Source organism: Onychostoma macrolepis, chromosome 12, assembly GCF_012432095.1.
Source record: "Onychostoma macrolepis isolate SWU-2019 chromosome 12, ASM1243209v1, whole genome shotgun sequence".
NCBI classification, from domain to species: domain Eukaryota; kingdom Metazoa; phylum Chordata; class Actinopteri; order Cypriniformes; family Cyprinidae; genus Onychostoma; species Onychostoma macrolepis.
The window spans coordinates 8,509,579-8,523,552 of NC_081166.1; the positions used below are offsets into that span (position 1 = coordinate 8,509,579).

The 13,974-nt window shown below is 37.8% G+C and overlaps 3 protein-coding genes across 6 annotated transcripts in view; 1 reads left to right on the forward strand and 2 right to left on the reverse strand.

The window, feature by feature from the left end:
• Positions 1-2,380: 2,380 nt before the first annotated feature.
• On the reverse strand, positions 2,381-8,481 carry tepsin (TEPSIN adaptor related protein complex 4 accessory protein). Its single transcript, XM_058793177.1, is given in 14 exon segments — positions 2,381-2,879; positions 3,149-3,283; positions 3,425-3,503; positions 3,612-3,725; positions 5,875-6,061; positions 6,132-6,320; positions 6,434-6,502; positions 6,619-6,650; positions 6,652-6,698; positions 6,893-6,960; positions 7,308-7,401; positions 7,558-7,649; positions 7,737-7,809; positions 8,300-8,481. Coding segments are annotated over 14 exon segments (1,812 nt in total). The 5' UTR covers positions 8,447-8,481; the 3' UTR covers positions 2,381-2,393.
• A 262-nt stretch (positions 8,482-8,743) lies between these two features.
• ndufaf8 (NADH:ubiquinone oxidoreductase complex assembly factor 8) lies at positions 8,744-9,767 on the forward strand. Its single transcript, XM_058793182.1, has 3 exons — positions 8,744-9,089; positions 9,211-9,321; positions 9,521-9,767. The coding sequence occupies exons 1-3, from the start codon at positions 9,009-9,011 to the stop codon at positions 9,539-9,541; spliced, it is 213 nt and encodes a 70-aa protein (XP_058649165.1). The 5' UTR covers positions 8,744-9,008; the 3' UTR covers positions 9,542-9,767.
• Positions 9,768-11,000: 1,233 nt separating this feature from the next.
• The window catches only part of slc38a10 (solute carrier family 38 member 10), a 30,195-nt gene continuing 27,221 nt past the window's right edge, over positions 11,001-13,974 (reverse strand). For all 4 annotated transcript variants that reach the window (XM_058793169.1, XM_058793170.1, XM_058793171.1 and 1 more), the window contains one exon: positions 11,001-13,884. In XM_058793169.1, coding sequence (XP_058649152.1) covers positions 12,704-13,884 — 1,181 coding nt within the window. In that variant the 3' untranslated portion in view covers positions 11,001-12,703. The remainder of the gene's footprint in view (positions 13,885-13,974) is intronic.

The following is a 13,974-nucleotide window of genomic DNA, read 5'->3' on the forward strand; positions in this document are numbered from 1 at the left end:
ACTTTAAATGAGGAACTTGGTGCCAGATCCTTCAAATTTTTCTATAGTATAGTCTTTCTTTACCTTTACCTTAAAAAATGGATATTAGCACATCACACTGTAGAGAGACTATTCTGAAAATGCATGCTGGACTCAGGTCTGTTAATGTACATAATGATGCACTCTTTCTCTATGAATTTAAAAGGTGTAAACCAATGAATTATTGTGCAAATCAAGCCATGTCTGATATTCACACAAGAATTTCCTGGTTTCATTTTACAATAATCAGTGCTTGGAATACATTAGTTTAGACCAGTCACTGCGCTCGGTGTAATACGAGGACTCGTCTTCTATGGGCAGACCAGGAATGACCTAAAATTAGCTTACACCTAACTAAGCACTCTACAGTATCACATCACTGCAAAATCCTAAATATTTTACCATAAAATATCCATACAATCCATTTATGCCTGTGTTTGACCAATATACATGCTTTTCACAATGTTAAACCCAACAAGAATTGTAGTACTCGTCAATTTAGTATAGTTCAGTCCATTTTAGACATACATCCTTAACAAAATTTTGAAGCTTAGTCCAAACAGATTGTATGAGGACAGTTACATCATTTCAAGCAAGTCATGTACGAAATACTTATGTATTTTAAACTACTCAGTGCACAATACTGTACAACCCAGGCACTGTGCTTGTGTGAAAGACTATTAGCTTTTGATGATGAAAATTGTCCCTGCGGTCACCATTGTTTTGTATGTAGGACTGTACATAATATATAGCTAGCATATATACAATATTTGAAATCATTGTTATTTTATGAAATGTTCCTCTGGTGTAAATAAAAATAAAGTTTTTTTTTTTTAAATATATGTATTCATTTTTTATTTCTGTTTCAGGCTCTGTGTGGACATGAGGCCATTTTCTTTTTCAAACCTGCCTTTTATAATGTCTGGCTTTAGTTTTATACGTTTAAATACACTTTCACACAAGACAGTTCTTTATATATTTACACATAAGTTAGACATTGTTTTGGCAGGATGTATTCTGATTAAACTAAATGTGGGTGTTTATGTTTGTTCTTATTTTGTAATACACACAGGAAGACATAAGTGCTTTTAGTAAGAGGAAAGACTAGTGCAAATAGTAGCAACCATTGCAGTAACACTCGTGTTTAACACCACAACAGAAAAGCATCCTGAGTTTTCACAAATGTATCTTAATGAATTCAGAAGGAGCTGAAGAGATGTACCGTTACTGATCGTCGAGGCTTGACTTATTCCCAGCTTGAACTCTTAATGTGAACCACTAGCAGCATTTAGACCGTAAGTAAAGAGTATGTTTGCGAATTGCAGGTGGATGTTACCTTCATAAGTACTGGTTAAGACTGTGACCACATTTACATGCAAAATCATTTCTGATCAAAAAATCCTTCACAGCAACTGGAACATTCCTGTATACATGTAATCAGCATATAAACTAAGACATGCATGTTTTTTTCCTGCTATTCCCTGGTGGAAATACTGGAGATTTTAGAAATTCTGAATAGTAATGACAACAACTCGTAGCACAATGACATGCAAAATGTATACTACCTTTCAAAAGTTTGGGGTTGGTAAGATTTTTTTGTTTTTGAACGACTCTTATGCTCACCAAGGCTTCATTTATTTAAAGAAAAATATAGCAAAAACAATAATACTGTGAAATATTATTTTAATGTAAAATAACTTTTCTATTTTAATATATTTTAAAATGTAATTTATTCCTGTGATGGCAAAGCTGAATTTTCGGCAGCCATTACTCCAGTCCTCAGTGTCACATGATCCTTCAGAAATCATTCTAATATTTCTTATTGTTCTCTGTGTTGAAAACAGTTGTGCTGCTTAATATTTTTGAGTAAACTGTGATATATTTTTTTCAAGATTCTTGGATGATTATAGGTTTCAAAATAACCGCATTTACTGTTACTGTTATTTTTGATCAATTTAATGCATCCTTGCTGAATAAAATTCTTAATTGTTCTTTCTTTTTTGCAAAAATAAATAAATAAATAAAAATTAACTCATCCCAAACTTCTGAACGGTAGTGTAAGACATTTTCAACAAAATCAGTCTCCTATTTGCTTCAACATTGGTCACTCATAACTACATACATTTAGACATACACCTATATAAAAAAAGCAGTTGATCTTCCTAATATGTTGTTTACATGACTCAAAATTATGATTAATACAAGCATAAGTCAGAATATTGCTTTAATCAGGTCATGGAAATCAGGTTACCGCAGACTAAAATTTTCATGTGCATGTAAACGTGGTCACTTGCAGCAATTATTATATCATTATTAGATTAGAATGAAGTTATTTCCCCCCCAAATCAGCACATAACCATAAATGAATGTTGGCATCAGAGATTGAGGAAGGAGAAGGCAGACACTTGTTCACTAGATGTGTGTGAGCCTACAGTTCTCTCACAGCTTTTCTCAATTGCACAGTCTGTGCCTGTAGTGGCTTCTACACTTATCTGAGCGTCTGACTCGACAGGAACAGGCTCAACCAAACATACAGGTTTGCTTCTGTTGACTAACTCCATTCCACTGAAGAGTGACAGTCTGGTTGGCTCTGAGATCTTCCTGTACTCCCCCTCTTCTTGTTCTCTTTTCATATGAGACCCGGGTGCAGTGCTGTTACCCTGTAGGTGTTGTGTAGATGGGGTCTCCTCTGATGGGATAACAGAGGTTGTGTTTTCTCCTAGTTGTCCCGGAACAAAGGGGACGATTATGGATTCAGGAGGCTGATCTGAAAGTGAAGAGCTGGCAGAGGTTGGACGTCCAGCACGGTCACATTTGGAATTTGTGACACAACCAAGCAAGGCCTCAAACTGCCTTAAGAGCTAATGAAACAAAAATAATCTGTTAGTCCTACATAATTACAAAGATAATAAAAAAATTGGTGAAGAAACAATTTTTGCTAGCAATGTTTGCTCAGAAATTGCTAGTAAATTTCACAATTGGTCACAAAATATAACTGAATTAAAGGTGAAATTTAAAAGTAAAAAGACAAAGTATTTTCTTGTAAAACATACTCTAATAATTTATAATTTGGTAGATTCCAATCATTTTATTTTAAAAAACTTTGGCCATTGTGTAGGACACTTGTTACCTTGGTTGCCTTGTTGGCGACAGGGCCTGAGGTTCCATCGCTAAGATGGGCAAGGCGTTTGTTTGTGATATTGAAAATATGGTCTAAAGAGAGGAAATCTGAAGACATCAGGCAGGCCAGAGCACACAACGCCCTCTGCAGGAAGGAAATACAAATTGGTTATGCTGTATGGTATCAATATAAATTGCTCATTCAAGTTAAATAATTTTTTTTTTTTTTTTTCAAATAATATTTATTTCAAATAAAAGAGTAGTGTAACAGGATAGGAGACTTCACCATCTGGATAATTTGTGCGTGGTCCTGGAGTTTGCGAGATAGAAGTTCAACAACCACCTCACAGTTGAGAGTGGAGCATCTGAAAGAAAACAGAGGATCAAGATGTACACAATATTATTAAACATTAAAACGCAAGAGTATACTGTAGATTGCGAAAATCATGCACGTCTCATAATAAATCATTTACTCTTTGATAAAGTGTTGGCTCTCGTCTCTGGACAGGAAGACTTTGGAACCACTGGTCAGTCGGTTGATTAGTGCCGTTTCCTGACCACAGTCCCCCAACTGAATGGCCTCCACACTGATTCAAATCACATATATATATAAATATCACAAAATCACAATGTGAATCTCACACGACTAAAGAATCCAAAAATAAAAATAAAAAATTATCAAAATTGACAGTAAAGACATTTATGTTACAAAAATTCTATTTCAAATAAATACTGTTCTTTTAAATACTAAAAAAATCAGTTTCAAATATTAAACGGTACAACCATTTTCAACATTGATAATAATAATTAGGGCTGCAACAACGAATCGATTAAATCGATAAAAATCGATTACTAAACGAGTTGGCAACGAATTTCATAATCGATTCGTTGTGTCGCGCGACGCGGGGGGGAAAAAATGTAGTTGAGCGCGGAGCAGAGTGAACACACTCGACTCGGTCTCTCGCGCACTGATGCTAGCAGAGTTCGGCGCCTCATAGACAGGGCGGAGCAAAAATAAAATAAAAAACGAGCGGAGGTAGAGGAAAGATACATGGCGGAGGCAGAAAAATCCGTGCGACCCAAGTCATCCAAGGTGTGGGAGCATTTCACACTAAATAAACAGAAAAAGTCTGTTAACTGCAAAATATGCAAAATATGTGTTTACTCGTTATCCAGCTTGACAAGTTAGCGTTAGCTCGTTAATAACAGTAGCAGGGGTGGTATAGTTACTTTGCACTTCGCATTGCAAGACTAAAAGACACGTTTTTATTCACTCGCCTTTTTTGGACCATTCATTTTTCAATCTGTTGTCATGTATAGCTACACTGTAATAAAAGCTTTTCTTACTTAGTAATTTTGTCTCGTTTCCAGTCCAAATATCTAAAAAATCTTAAATCAAGATTACTAGACAAGAAAAATGGCATGAGAAAATTAAGTGATGCTTAAAACTTCTGTTTGAGATTATATCTCATTAAGATTATTTTTCTTACCCCATTGGCAGATAATTTTGCTTGTTTTAAGCAAACAATCACTTAATTTTTAGGTGTTTTTTCAGAAAACAAGACATAATTTCTTATGCTATTTCATGTGTCTATTAAATGTATCTTGATTTAAGATTTTTTAGATATTTGGACTGAAAACAGGACAAAACTACTAAGTCAGAAAAGCATTTTTTGCAGTGTATATTCTGTGCTTTGTCCCATATAGGTTATTATTGACAAATATATGACTTGACAAGCACTTGGTCATCTTAAGCGGTGTTTAAATGTGGTGTATAAATGAACCTTGCACTTACTACAATGATGGTAATAATTTAATGAATAAGCTTCAAGTGAACTTGAGAGAGAGAGTGTGTGTGTGTGTGTGTGTGTGTGTGTGTGTCAGTGTGAGAGTTTGTGAGTGTGTGCGTCTGCGAGTGTGTGCATCTGCAGTGTAGTGTAGAGAACAAGTTCTGACATTCAAACAAATCCTGTTAAATTTTCTGATTTGTATTGTTCTTTATTTTTTATAAACTGGCAGCTCAGGTGGCACTTTATTTAATAAACAAAAGTCTATATATTTGGCAGATGTAAAGCATACATGTGTATGTTTTTTGTGTTAGTCCATTTTTATTTTATTTTATAATTATTATAACAGCTCAGGGATGTTCAAGAAGCAACATGTTTGTGCACTTTCTAAAGATTTTAGTTCTGTTTTTGAATAAAGGGTTGGAAATGAATGCTTTTCTTGGTTTTTATCCGATTCATCGATTAATCGAAAAAATAATCGACAGATTAATCGATTATTAAAATAACCGTTAGTTGCAGCCCTAATTTGTTGTATACTGATCATAATGTATGCTGATTTTTTTTTAAATGAATAAATAATATTGTTATTGTAATATTGTTATAAAATTACTGCTTTACAGTAATGATAATAATGGTCATTGAGAAAACAACAACACTAAACATTCAAAATTCATTATGATAAAGAGAGTTTCTGCTTAATTTAACTCATAATTTAATGGTCCTTTAAAATATAATATAATGCAAAATATAATATTATTTCTTATGATTTTGTTGCAAATTATGACAAATGAAATTGGATGCTGCTGTTTTAATACTAGAAATAAGACGCCAGCATTAAATTTCCCCTTAGCTATGCAATGACCTGGCGTTAATGACCTCAAACACTTGAGAAAGCAATGTGTGCTGACCTCCATCAAGCACAAAAGCCCTGTAGCCGTCTGTCCCTTACCGCTCTGAAAGGTCACCGCTCTCCCGACTCGCCCCGGAGTGGCTGCCCGAGCCGCCCGACTTACTGCTTCCTCCCAGTGAGGTCTGGCTGGCCTCTGCAGTCTCCTGGGATGAGTTGTGGGAGGAGCTGTGCCCACTGTCCGTTTCCTCCCAGCCTCCACCAGCCTGCCCTGGGCACCTGCGAGATGCTGTGAGGAGGAGAAATGGTGAATTCTTAACATGCACTTGACCTGCTTTTAAAATCAGTGCATGGCTCACCTCTGTGGCCGTGGGATTGGATGTTGTAGGCACATGCTGGCACTGCCATCTCCACAGTAGCAGAGGGTGCCACCACAGCGTGGTAGTGGTTGTCATGGAGACGGATGCCAGGATGCTCTGTTGGAGGAAGGACAGCGCTGGCAACCACTTCGGCAGCTTTCTGAATCTTGTCCAACAGAGTGCCTCCACCTGAAAGAGTGAGGCAAACATTGCGTGAAATACGACAGGACACACACCAGCACGCCTTTCAGTTGTAAATATTAGTGGAGTAGAATGAATGATATTAAATGTCTGTGCCTTACTGGATTCTTTCCTTCCTGGGCTGTATCCGAACCCCTGCATGCCAGACCTGAGCAACTCTGAGCCCATTCCTGCAAACAAAAATCTTGGTATATATCATATACGTACTATACATGTGTAATACTTTTAACTTATATTAAACAAGCTAAATAGAGACATTCAAAAACACAAATCCTGGTTCACTCACCCACAGACTGTGTCACTGTTTTGTGTGGAGAGTCCAGAATCTGGGGACATGGTATCATTAAAGAGTAGGGTAGCCAACTCCTGAAACAAAAACTGCCTCAATTTAGTCATTAATAAATAACAAGTAATACACAGAAAATACACATAAAAGTGATTGTTTCCTGTATTAAGTATATGTTGCATGTTCTTTATGAAGTTATTGATCATAGGAATAATTGTACTTCAGTTTAATTGATCAATGTGACTGATTTGTCTGCACAGAGAGACAGTTGTACCTGAGCAGAGCTTCTGACTTTCTGAAAGAGAGCATTTCCATGGATGGGGTCCGGGGGGCCACTGTACACTAAGAAAGACATTTTTTTTTTATTGTTTTTGTTTAAAGGAGTCACTTATGTTACAACAACAACATTTATTTAATGAAAAATAATTAAGTAAAAACAGTAGTGCTGTGAAATCTTATAATTTAAAATGACTATTTTCTGTTTTAATATGTTTTCAAATGTAATTTACTCCTGTAATTTTTAGCATCATCAGTGTCACACGATCCTTCAGAAAATATTCCAATATGCTGATTTGGTGCTCAAGAAACATATGCCTTTGCAAACTTTCATCACTATATAAATAATTGCTTCGGCTTTAAATGACTTGCCAGTTTGGCTGGCGTCACCAATCCATCCCTTATATGCTTACCAATTACTTCTTGTATAAATGTAGCATTCCGCCGTAGCTCTGTGAGGAAGTGAGGTGGTCCATGGCCACATAAATGCAGGAGAATCTTCAGGACCTTGGACAGGGTTAAAAAGCACAATAAACACAACTAAAGCCAAAATTTCAAATACATTTAAAAACACTGAGCTCAGTAAAGGAACTTCATTACACTTTTCAGGGTTTGAACCTACAACCTTTTGGTTTCCAACTGAGGCAACCCACCCAAACTCACCTTAAGTTTGACATGGCAGGACTCCACCTGTAGTCTCTCCAAGAGGTACTCAAGAAGACACTGGCAGCAGCCCACTGACTCATGGGAAATTTCTTAAATATCATGACAGTTAAGGTCCACTGATGGCAAAGCATTCATTATTCTGCCCTATTCTATTACATAATGGCAAAAAAGGATACTGCCGATTTCCTCAAAGAGATAGCCAGGACAGGGCGATTCGTCATCTGATGTTGCTTTCATAAGTGTTGGCACCTGAGACACACACACAAAAAAAATAAAATAAAAAAAAAAGAGGTGAGGAAATTTAACTTCCAAAGAATCAGTATAGTACTATAGTACAGTGCTGCTACCATCTGAATCCACTCACAAAGTCAGCACCATGGCACAATAATATTAATACCATGGTACGTTTACATATTATGGCACTGAATGTAACGGTATTTATATGGTACTTCAAGGTACTTAGAAATAGTACTAGTAGGTACTCATGTTATGGCACACGTCAAAAACACCATGATAATACCATGGTATATTTTCAAAACACCAAGGAAGTACCATGGTAATTATGGTAGTCTTTTTCCACTCTCTGTAAACAGAAATATCAATCATATGCAGAGATAAACTGTCTGTTTATCTATTTAACCACTGCTAACGCCAGATATCCAATAAACAACGTAGAAAACAGGTTTGGCGTCAAAGAGAGCTGAACTGGCGTTATTTTCCCAGTTCCACGGATACGTACTTTTTGTAGGAAAACCAAACGTTCCAATAATGGAGCCATGGTGAAGAAATCTGTGTTTTCTCGCCTGTCTATGTACCATTGCTCACAGGGCGGGTGACAGTGCAGGTCCTGCCTGCCCAAGAATGTCTTCACAAACCACACGGACATCTCTTTAGCTCGCCCACTCCGGTTTGACGAAGAGATCCCTGCTTTGTGAGTCGAATCTTTTCAGTGAACCGTTTGAACCGATTCATTCGCGAATGACCTCTTTGGTGATCGGTTCAAATGAATCGATTCGCGGAAATGAAGTAAAGATGTCGTAGCCAATAGAAGGAGGTTCTAAAAACCACGTGATCGAATGCGGAAATTAATCTGGAGTGGATTTCTCGACATCCCGAATGTCTTTGAAAACAACTCAGTGTTACTACTGGCTCTCCACTGTAAGTAGGAAACTACAACAGGAAAAACAACCAATCATTTTTCAGTGCATTTGTTTCTGGTTCCAGATTAACGCTCTGATTGGCCAGTTACTCTCAATGGGAGGTTTACACACGTTATCTCAGAGGTCACAAGCATGGCGCTGTCCGTGTCGAATATACACACTGCATCTATGAGCCGGTTCAGTGGTTTTTAAATGAATTTTGGATTATTAACAGAGTTCGACCCACCAAATTATTATTTTTCTGATAAATAAAAGGATTATTGTAGCATATTTTGTAGTTTTTGAACTATGTCTAGTTCAAATGTTTGGACTCGCAGCAGAGCGAGAATGAGACTCTTCCCAGAGCTGTTGGCTCAGTGTTCAGGAGAGGTACACCTTCATTCAGTCTTCCTTCCTCAGTATTGTTATATATATATATGATGCATTATATTATGCATTTATCCTTTTGTTGTTGTTTGTACATTGGTCTGTTTTGCTATTATATTGTCAGGCAGCTGCTTATGGTAAATGTGTGGCCTCCACAACCACTGGCAAACAGGAGCTGACCAAAAACATGTGTGTCAAAGAATTTGAAGCACTGAAAAGCTGCTTTCAATCAGCTGTAAGTGTATTTTGTGATTATGCAGTACATAGAAACAAAAGCTACATTAGAGTCATGGCGAAGCACAATATATATATATATATGTGTATATATATATATATATAGCTTCTGACTTTTAAAGTTTATAAATATCATTTGCAAAGAATTGTGTAACATATGTTCTGCTGGTCTGTTCTAATGAAATGTTTTATATTTGCAGGCAAAAAAGGGAGTAAAATGAAGAACATCATGAATAAATATCATGTAGACTTTGACAGTGTTGGAGATCATTATAATTAGACAGTTAAACCTTTCTGGGGTATGACTATCTATGTCCTTTTTTAATAGTAGCTTTTGTCATTTCTCTCTCTTTGTAAATGTACATAAATATATAATGTGTTTCAGATGGATAATTGTATTGTGCAGAAAACCACAATGAAGTGTCTTTTTTATAAAAAGTGAAATCATAATTGTCTTCCTTTGTTCATACATAACATTACAATATAATATATAGAGGCAGTTGGGGCTGAATTATATCACCATCTGCATCATTACTTTGCCGTTTCCACATTTCAGACAGTATATCAGAATTGGGATAAAAGAGACAGACTAATGATAACCAGACATTCTGTGTTGTTTGGCGCGTGTAATTAATGAAGGAGCGGTAAAATGATAAATGAGATATGAGGTGTTACGTGATGGGTGGTCATTATCACGCCCTTGACCGCCGATTGCGGATCACTGCTTGAGTTAAACTCCGAATTTGGACTCGCTCCTGAAATCTAGGATGGCGGTTTTAGGGGTTTTGTTACCAATCAAACAAAAGCGGGCTGAAACATGAAAGGCCAGCTGATTAATGTGTATCCGTGGGGTGTATGTCACTGGCACCACAAAAGATTATGGGCTCTTAGTCATCTCGTATGGAATGTAAAGCCGTGCCACTGTTAAATACACCCTTCCTGCATAACCTGCACCCTCATTAGCCACATGTTAATTGATAGAAGGGCCATAAAGTCAGCCACTAATGAGTGGGGATCAACAAACAATTCAACCAGCCAATTAGAGGAAGGAAGAATAGCGGTATAAAAATTTCCAGCAAAGCAATAACCTGTATTTCTTTAAGTAAAGACATGCTACAGGTTATGCTTCAGCTTAGTCACAATCATTGTTTTCTTCCTTCATATGGGCTTCATTCACACTCTTTCAGTGCACTACAAGGTGTTAATTGAAAAAGAATGGTCTTGTGGAAACGGTTGTGTTTGGTCCAAATTGGCTATAAAATCTAATGGTTTAGGGGAACTTGTCTTGACATTAAAAAGGGTTATGCAGACGATCAGTTCTGTGCACAATGAGCATTACATTTGCAAACAGTGCCTCGATGTCTTTATGATGCCAATACAATACATGGCATGTCAACCAGTGTTTTTTGAATGTTTTAAACATTTCTAATTCCTGTACAGTTATCATACATGTTGTATTTATGACTTAATATTAATTGAGAGACTAAATAGGATAATTGTACTTTCAAAAATTAGTCACAGTTCAGATGAAAAAAAAAAAGAAAATTAAAAAGAAATCTAAACCCTGAACTTCAAAGAAGAGAAAAATTATGTAGAAGCTATTTGTAAACTAAAAATAAATAAATGAGTTGAATAGGAGAAATATGATGCAAGCAACACAACAAAAATTTCACAAAGAGCTGCTGTTACATAAATAAGTTTATTAATTTATCCCAATTAAAGAACAAAATAAAACAGTTTGGGCATCAAAGTCATCAACCTCTGAAATCTGCTAACATGTAAATTGAGTTATTTTTTTAGAGATCTACACATCATCTGGCAACTGTATATGGACAAGTGAGCAGTGTTACTGAACACTAAGACAGACAGCTTTCAATGAATCTCATATGAATCATATCTCTATATATTTACGTTCTTTTGAAATAGGAAAAAGATCCCCAAAAGTGAGATCAGGAAATTCACCAAGAGAATACAGTCCATTACCCTGACTAGTTTAACCAGCAAGGTATAGAAAATGCAGATAGGGGACAAAAAGCTGCAATCCACACACAGTGTGGGTGTAACAGACTTCAAAAACACATCACTGCAGAACACAAACCCCGTAAGGCACTGACCAGAATCAAACCTTCATAGGCAAAAATATAGAATGTAGAAAAGCAATGCAACCCTGAAAAGAAACCTGCTGCACAATGAAAACAAGGAATTGACTGTGGGAAACAGTAATGTTATGTTCAACACTAAATTTGGAATATATACATGGTTCGATTTGAGATCAACCTCAAAAGATGAGAGTTGGGTACGTTCACAAAGAGTCACAGACAAAAAACTCAGCTAGCAAAAGATAAATGATTCAAATATTTAATTCACTTATAGCTGGTCTTAAGTATATAGTTAACTTTTAAATAAACTATTATTTATCATAAGTTAACCATTTGGAAGGAAAATCTGATCCTGAAGACACGCATAGAAAAAAAAAGACACTCCTTCAACAGACAAATTTGATTGCAATTATAAAAAAAAAATAAAAAGTTTCATAAAAGGACTTTGGACAAATACAAAGAAAATCATCAGGCTTTTTCTGAAAACCATTAAGGAAATCTCAGCCTGGACATACAAGACTTTTCAATACCACTTAGTAATTTCCCAGAACACTGGAAAAACAAAGATGTCTCAACGCAGAGTGACCGTAGTTTCAGATAACAACATGTCACTATTGTAGCAAGCAGATGGACCAATGAACCTGTTGGCCAAAGTAACATTAACACTCCATTTTCATTATACAGAATTGCAGATTGAAAACACTACGGTGCAGTAAATGGTCCAATAGTTCCTAGAGAAGAAAATAAAGCTTCTACAAGAAGATTAAAGCTGCTTTTTTTTTTTTAAAACCCGCATTTTATATTAATTTGGCTTCTATTTTCATTCACAGAAGATAAAACTTCAATAAGGAAGAATGCAATAGTGACATTACATTTTAGAACCAGCCGCCCAATTTACCATAGCAGCCACAAGGGGGTACACTTGTGCCGTTGTCCTATGCGATGGTCAAAACACAATATTCTGAAATGCCCTGTGTGCCCATCAAGGCCCATTTTTAATGTGATGCCCGCTCAGTTTATTACACCAGACATTCCATTTATTGCACCAGATTCAGCAAAATCTCTCACAAAACAATAATGGAAGCTCATAAGAGACTATGGATCCAGTGTTCCCAGCGGACAACTAAAGGATCAAATCAAAGTGCCCACTGTCATCATGAACCCAAAAGGAATGTTGTGTCTTAGATAAAGGCATCTACTTTTAAAATGAGGAGGAAAGAGATTCTTCTCACTGCCAGATCACGTACGTTTGTTTGAGAGGTCGTCATTCTGGAACAACCTACTCTAGTCTTCATTCTCCTGCCTCTGTAACATCTGTTTAAGCTGGCGTGTGTGAATCAGAGATCCCGCCAGGAGTTGCCCCTTTAGGTCAGCGTGTAAGTCTAAACCTCCTACGTCCTGCAGAAGATCCAGGTCAGCGCCTCCTCCGCCCTCAGGGTCCACAGCTCTGCGTCTCCTCTTAAGGTCCAGCCCTCCATCCTCTCTGTTCCTCTTTTCCACTTTCTTCTCCTCGTCTGGTGGAGCTATATTCTCCTTCAAGTCCCTGCCTCCTTTTTGCTTAGGCACTGGCAGGTCTTCTCCTGCTATGGGGGCATCACCATCCTTTGCGTCAATGACCTGCTGTAGTCTGTCTAGTTGTTCTTTCTGCTCGAGTATCTTTTTCTCTTTCTCGGCACGCTCCATGATCTCTTTATCAGTCTTCTCTCGTGCCTGTTTCAAACTCTCATCCTCAAGACTTGCCTTACCCTGTCGCGCATCGATGACCTTCTGCAGCTGGTCTACCCGCTCCTTCTGCTCCAACAATCTTTTCTCCTTCTCGGCACGCTCCATGATCTCTTTATCCATCTTCTCTCTTTCAAGTTTCAACCTCTCCGCTTCAAGCCTTTCCTTCTCTAGCTGTTCCTTTTGCTGCCGCACACGTTCTAGCTCCTGCTCACGTGCCAGTTCCTCTCTTCTTTCTCGTTCCTTCCGCTCCTTCTCGACACGGGCCTGCACCTCCTTCTCAATCCTTTCATTGTCCAACTTTTCTTTCTCTATTCTCTCCTTCTCTGCCTCCAGTTGGGCCAATTTCTGCCTCACTCTCTCCTCCTCTTCTGCAAGAGCGTCAGGATTGATTTTGGCTGGTTCTGGCTCTCGAGGACGCAGAGGAACACCTCGGGCACCGACCTCTGGAGGTAGTGCTCCGTCTTGCCCTGCTTGGTCGTTTAGCTCCAGTTCCTCCTTCTTGGGAACTTTAACACCTCCATCTTGCACCGCTTCAAGGGCATTGTTGGGATGACCGACGACGACTTGAGCCTCTTTTGCTTCTGGGTTTTCAGGCCCTGCGACAGCTGCAGCTACATGCTTCGGCTCTCCCTGGGGCTGCTGGAATTGGTCTGGAGCGACAGCGGCAACTTTAAGCTTCACTGCCCCTTCCATCCCTTCGAACTCCTGCACAATGTTCCCCAACTCACCTACACCCTCTCCTAAAAAAAGACATGATGTGTTTCATCACTGCACTGCATGCAAGATCACTTCAGCAGGAAGCACAACACTGGTAACACTAAAAGTTAACT

Excerpts from the sequence above, each read along its gene's own strand:
- ndufaf8 (XM_058793182.1), top strand. The coding sequence starts at position 9,009 with ATGTCTAGTTCAAATGTTTGGACTCGCAGCAGAGCGAGAATGAGACTC. Across the intron at positions 9,090-9,210 it reads TGGCTCAGTGTTCAGGAGAG|GCAGCTGCTTATGGTAAATG; the intron begins GTACACCTTCAT and ends TTATATTGTCAG. Across the intron at positions 9,322-9,520 it reads AAAGCTGCTTTCAATCAGCT|GCAAAAAAGGGAGTAAAATG; the intron begins GTAAGTGTATTT and ends TTATATTTGCAG.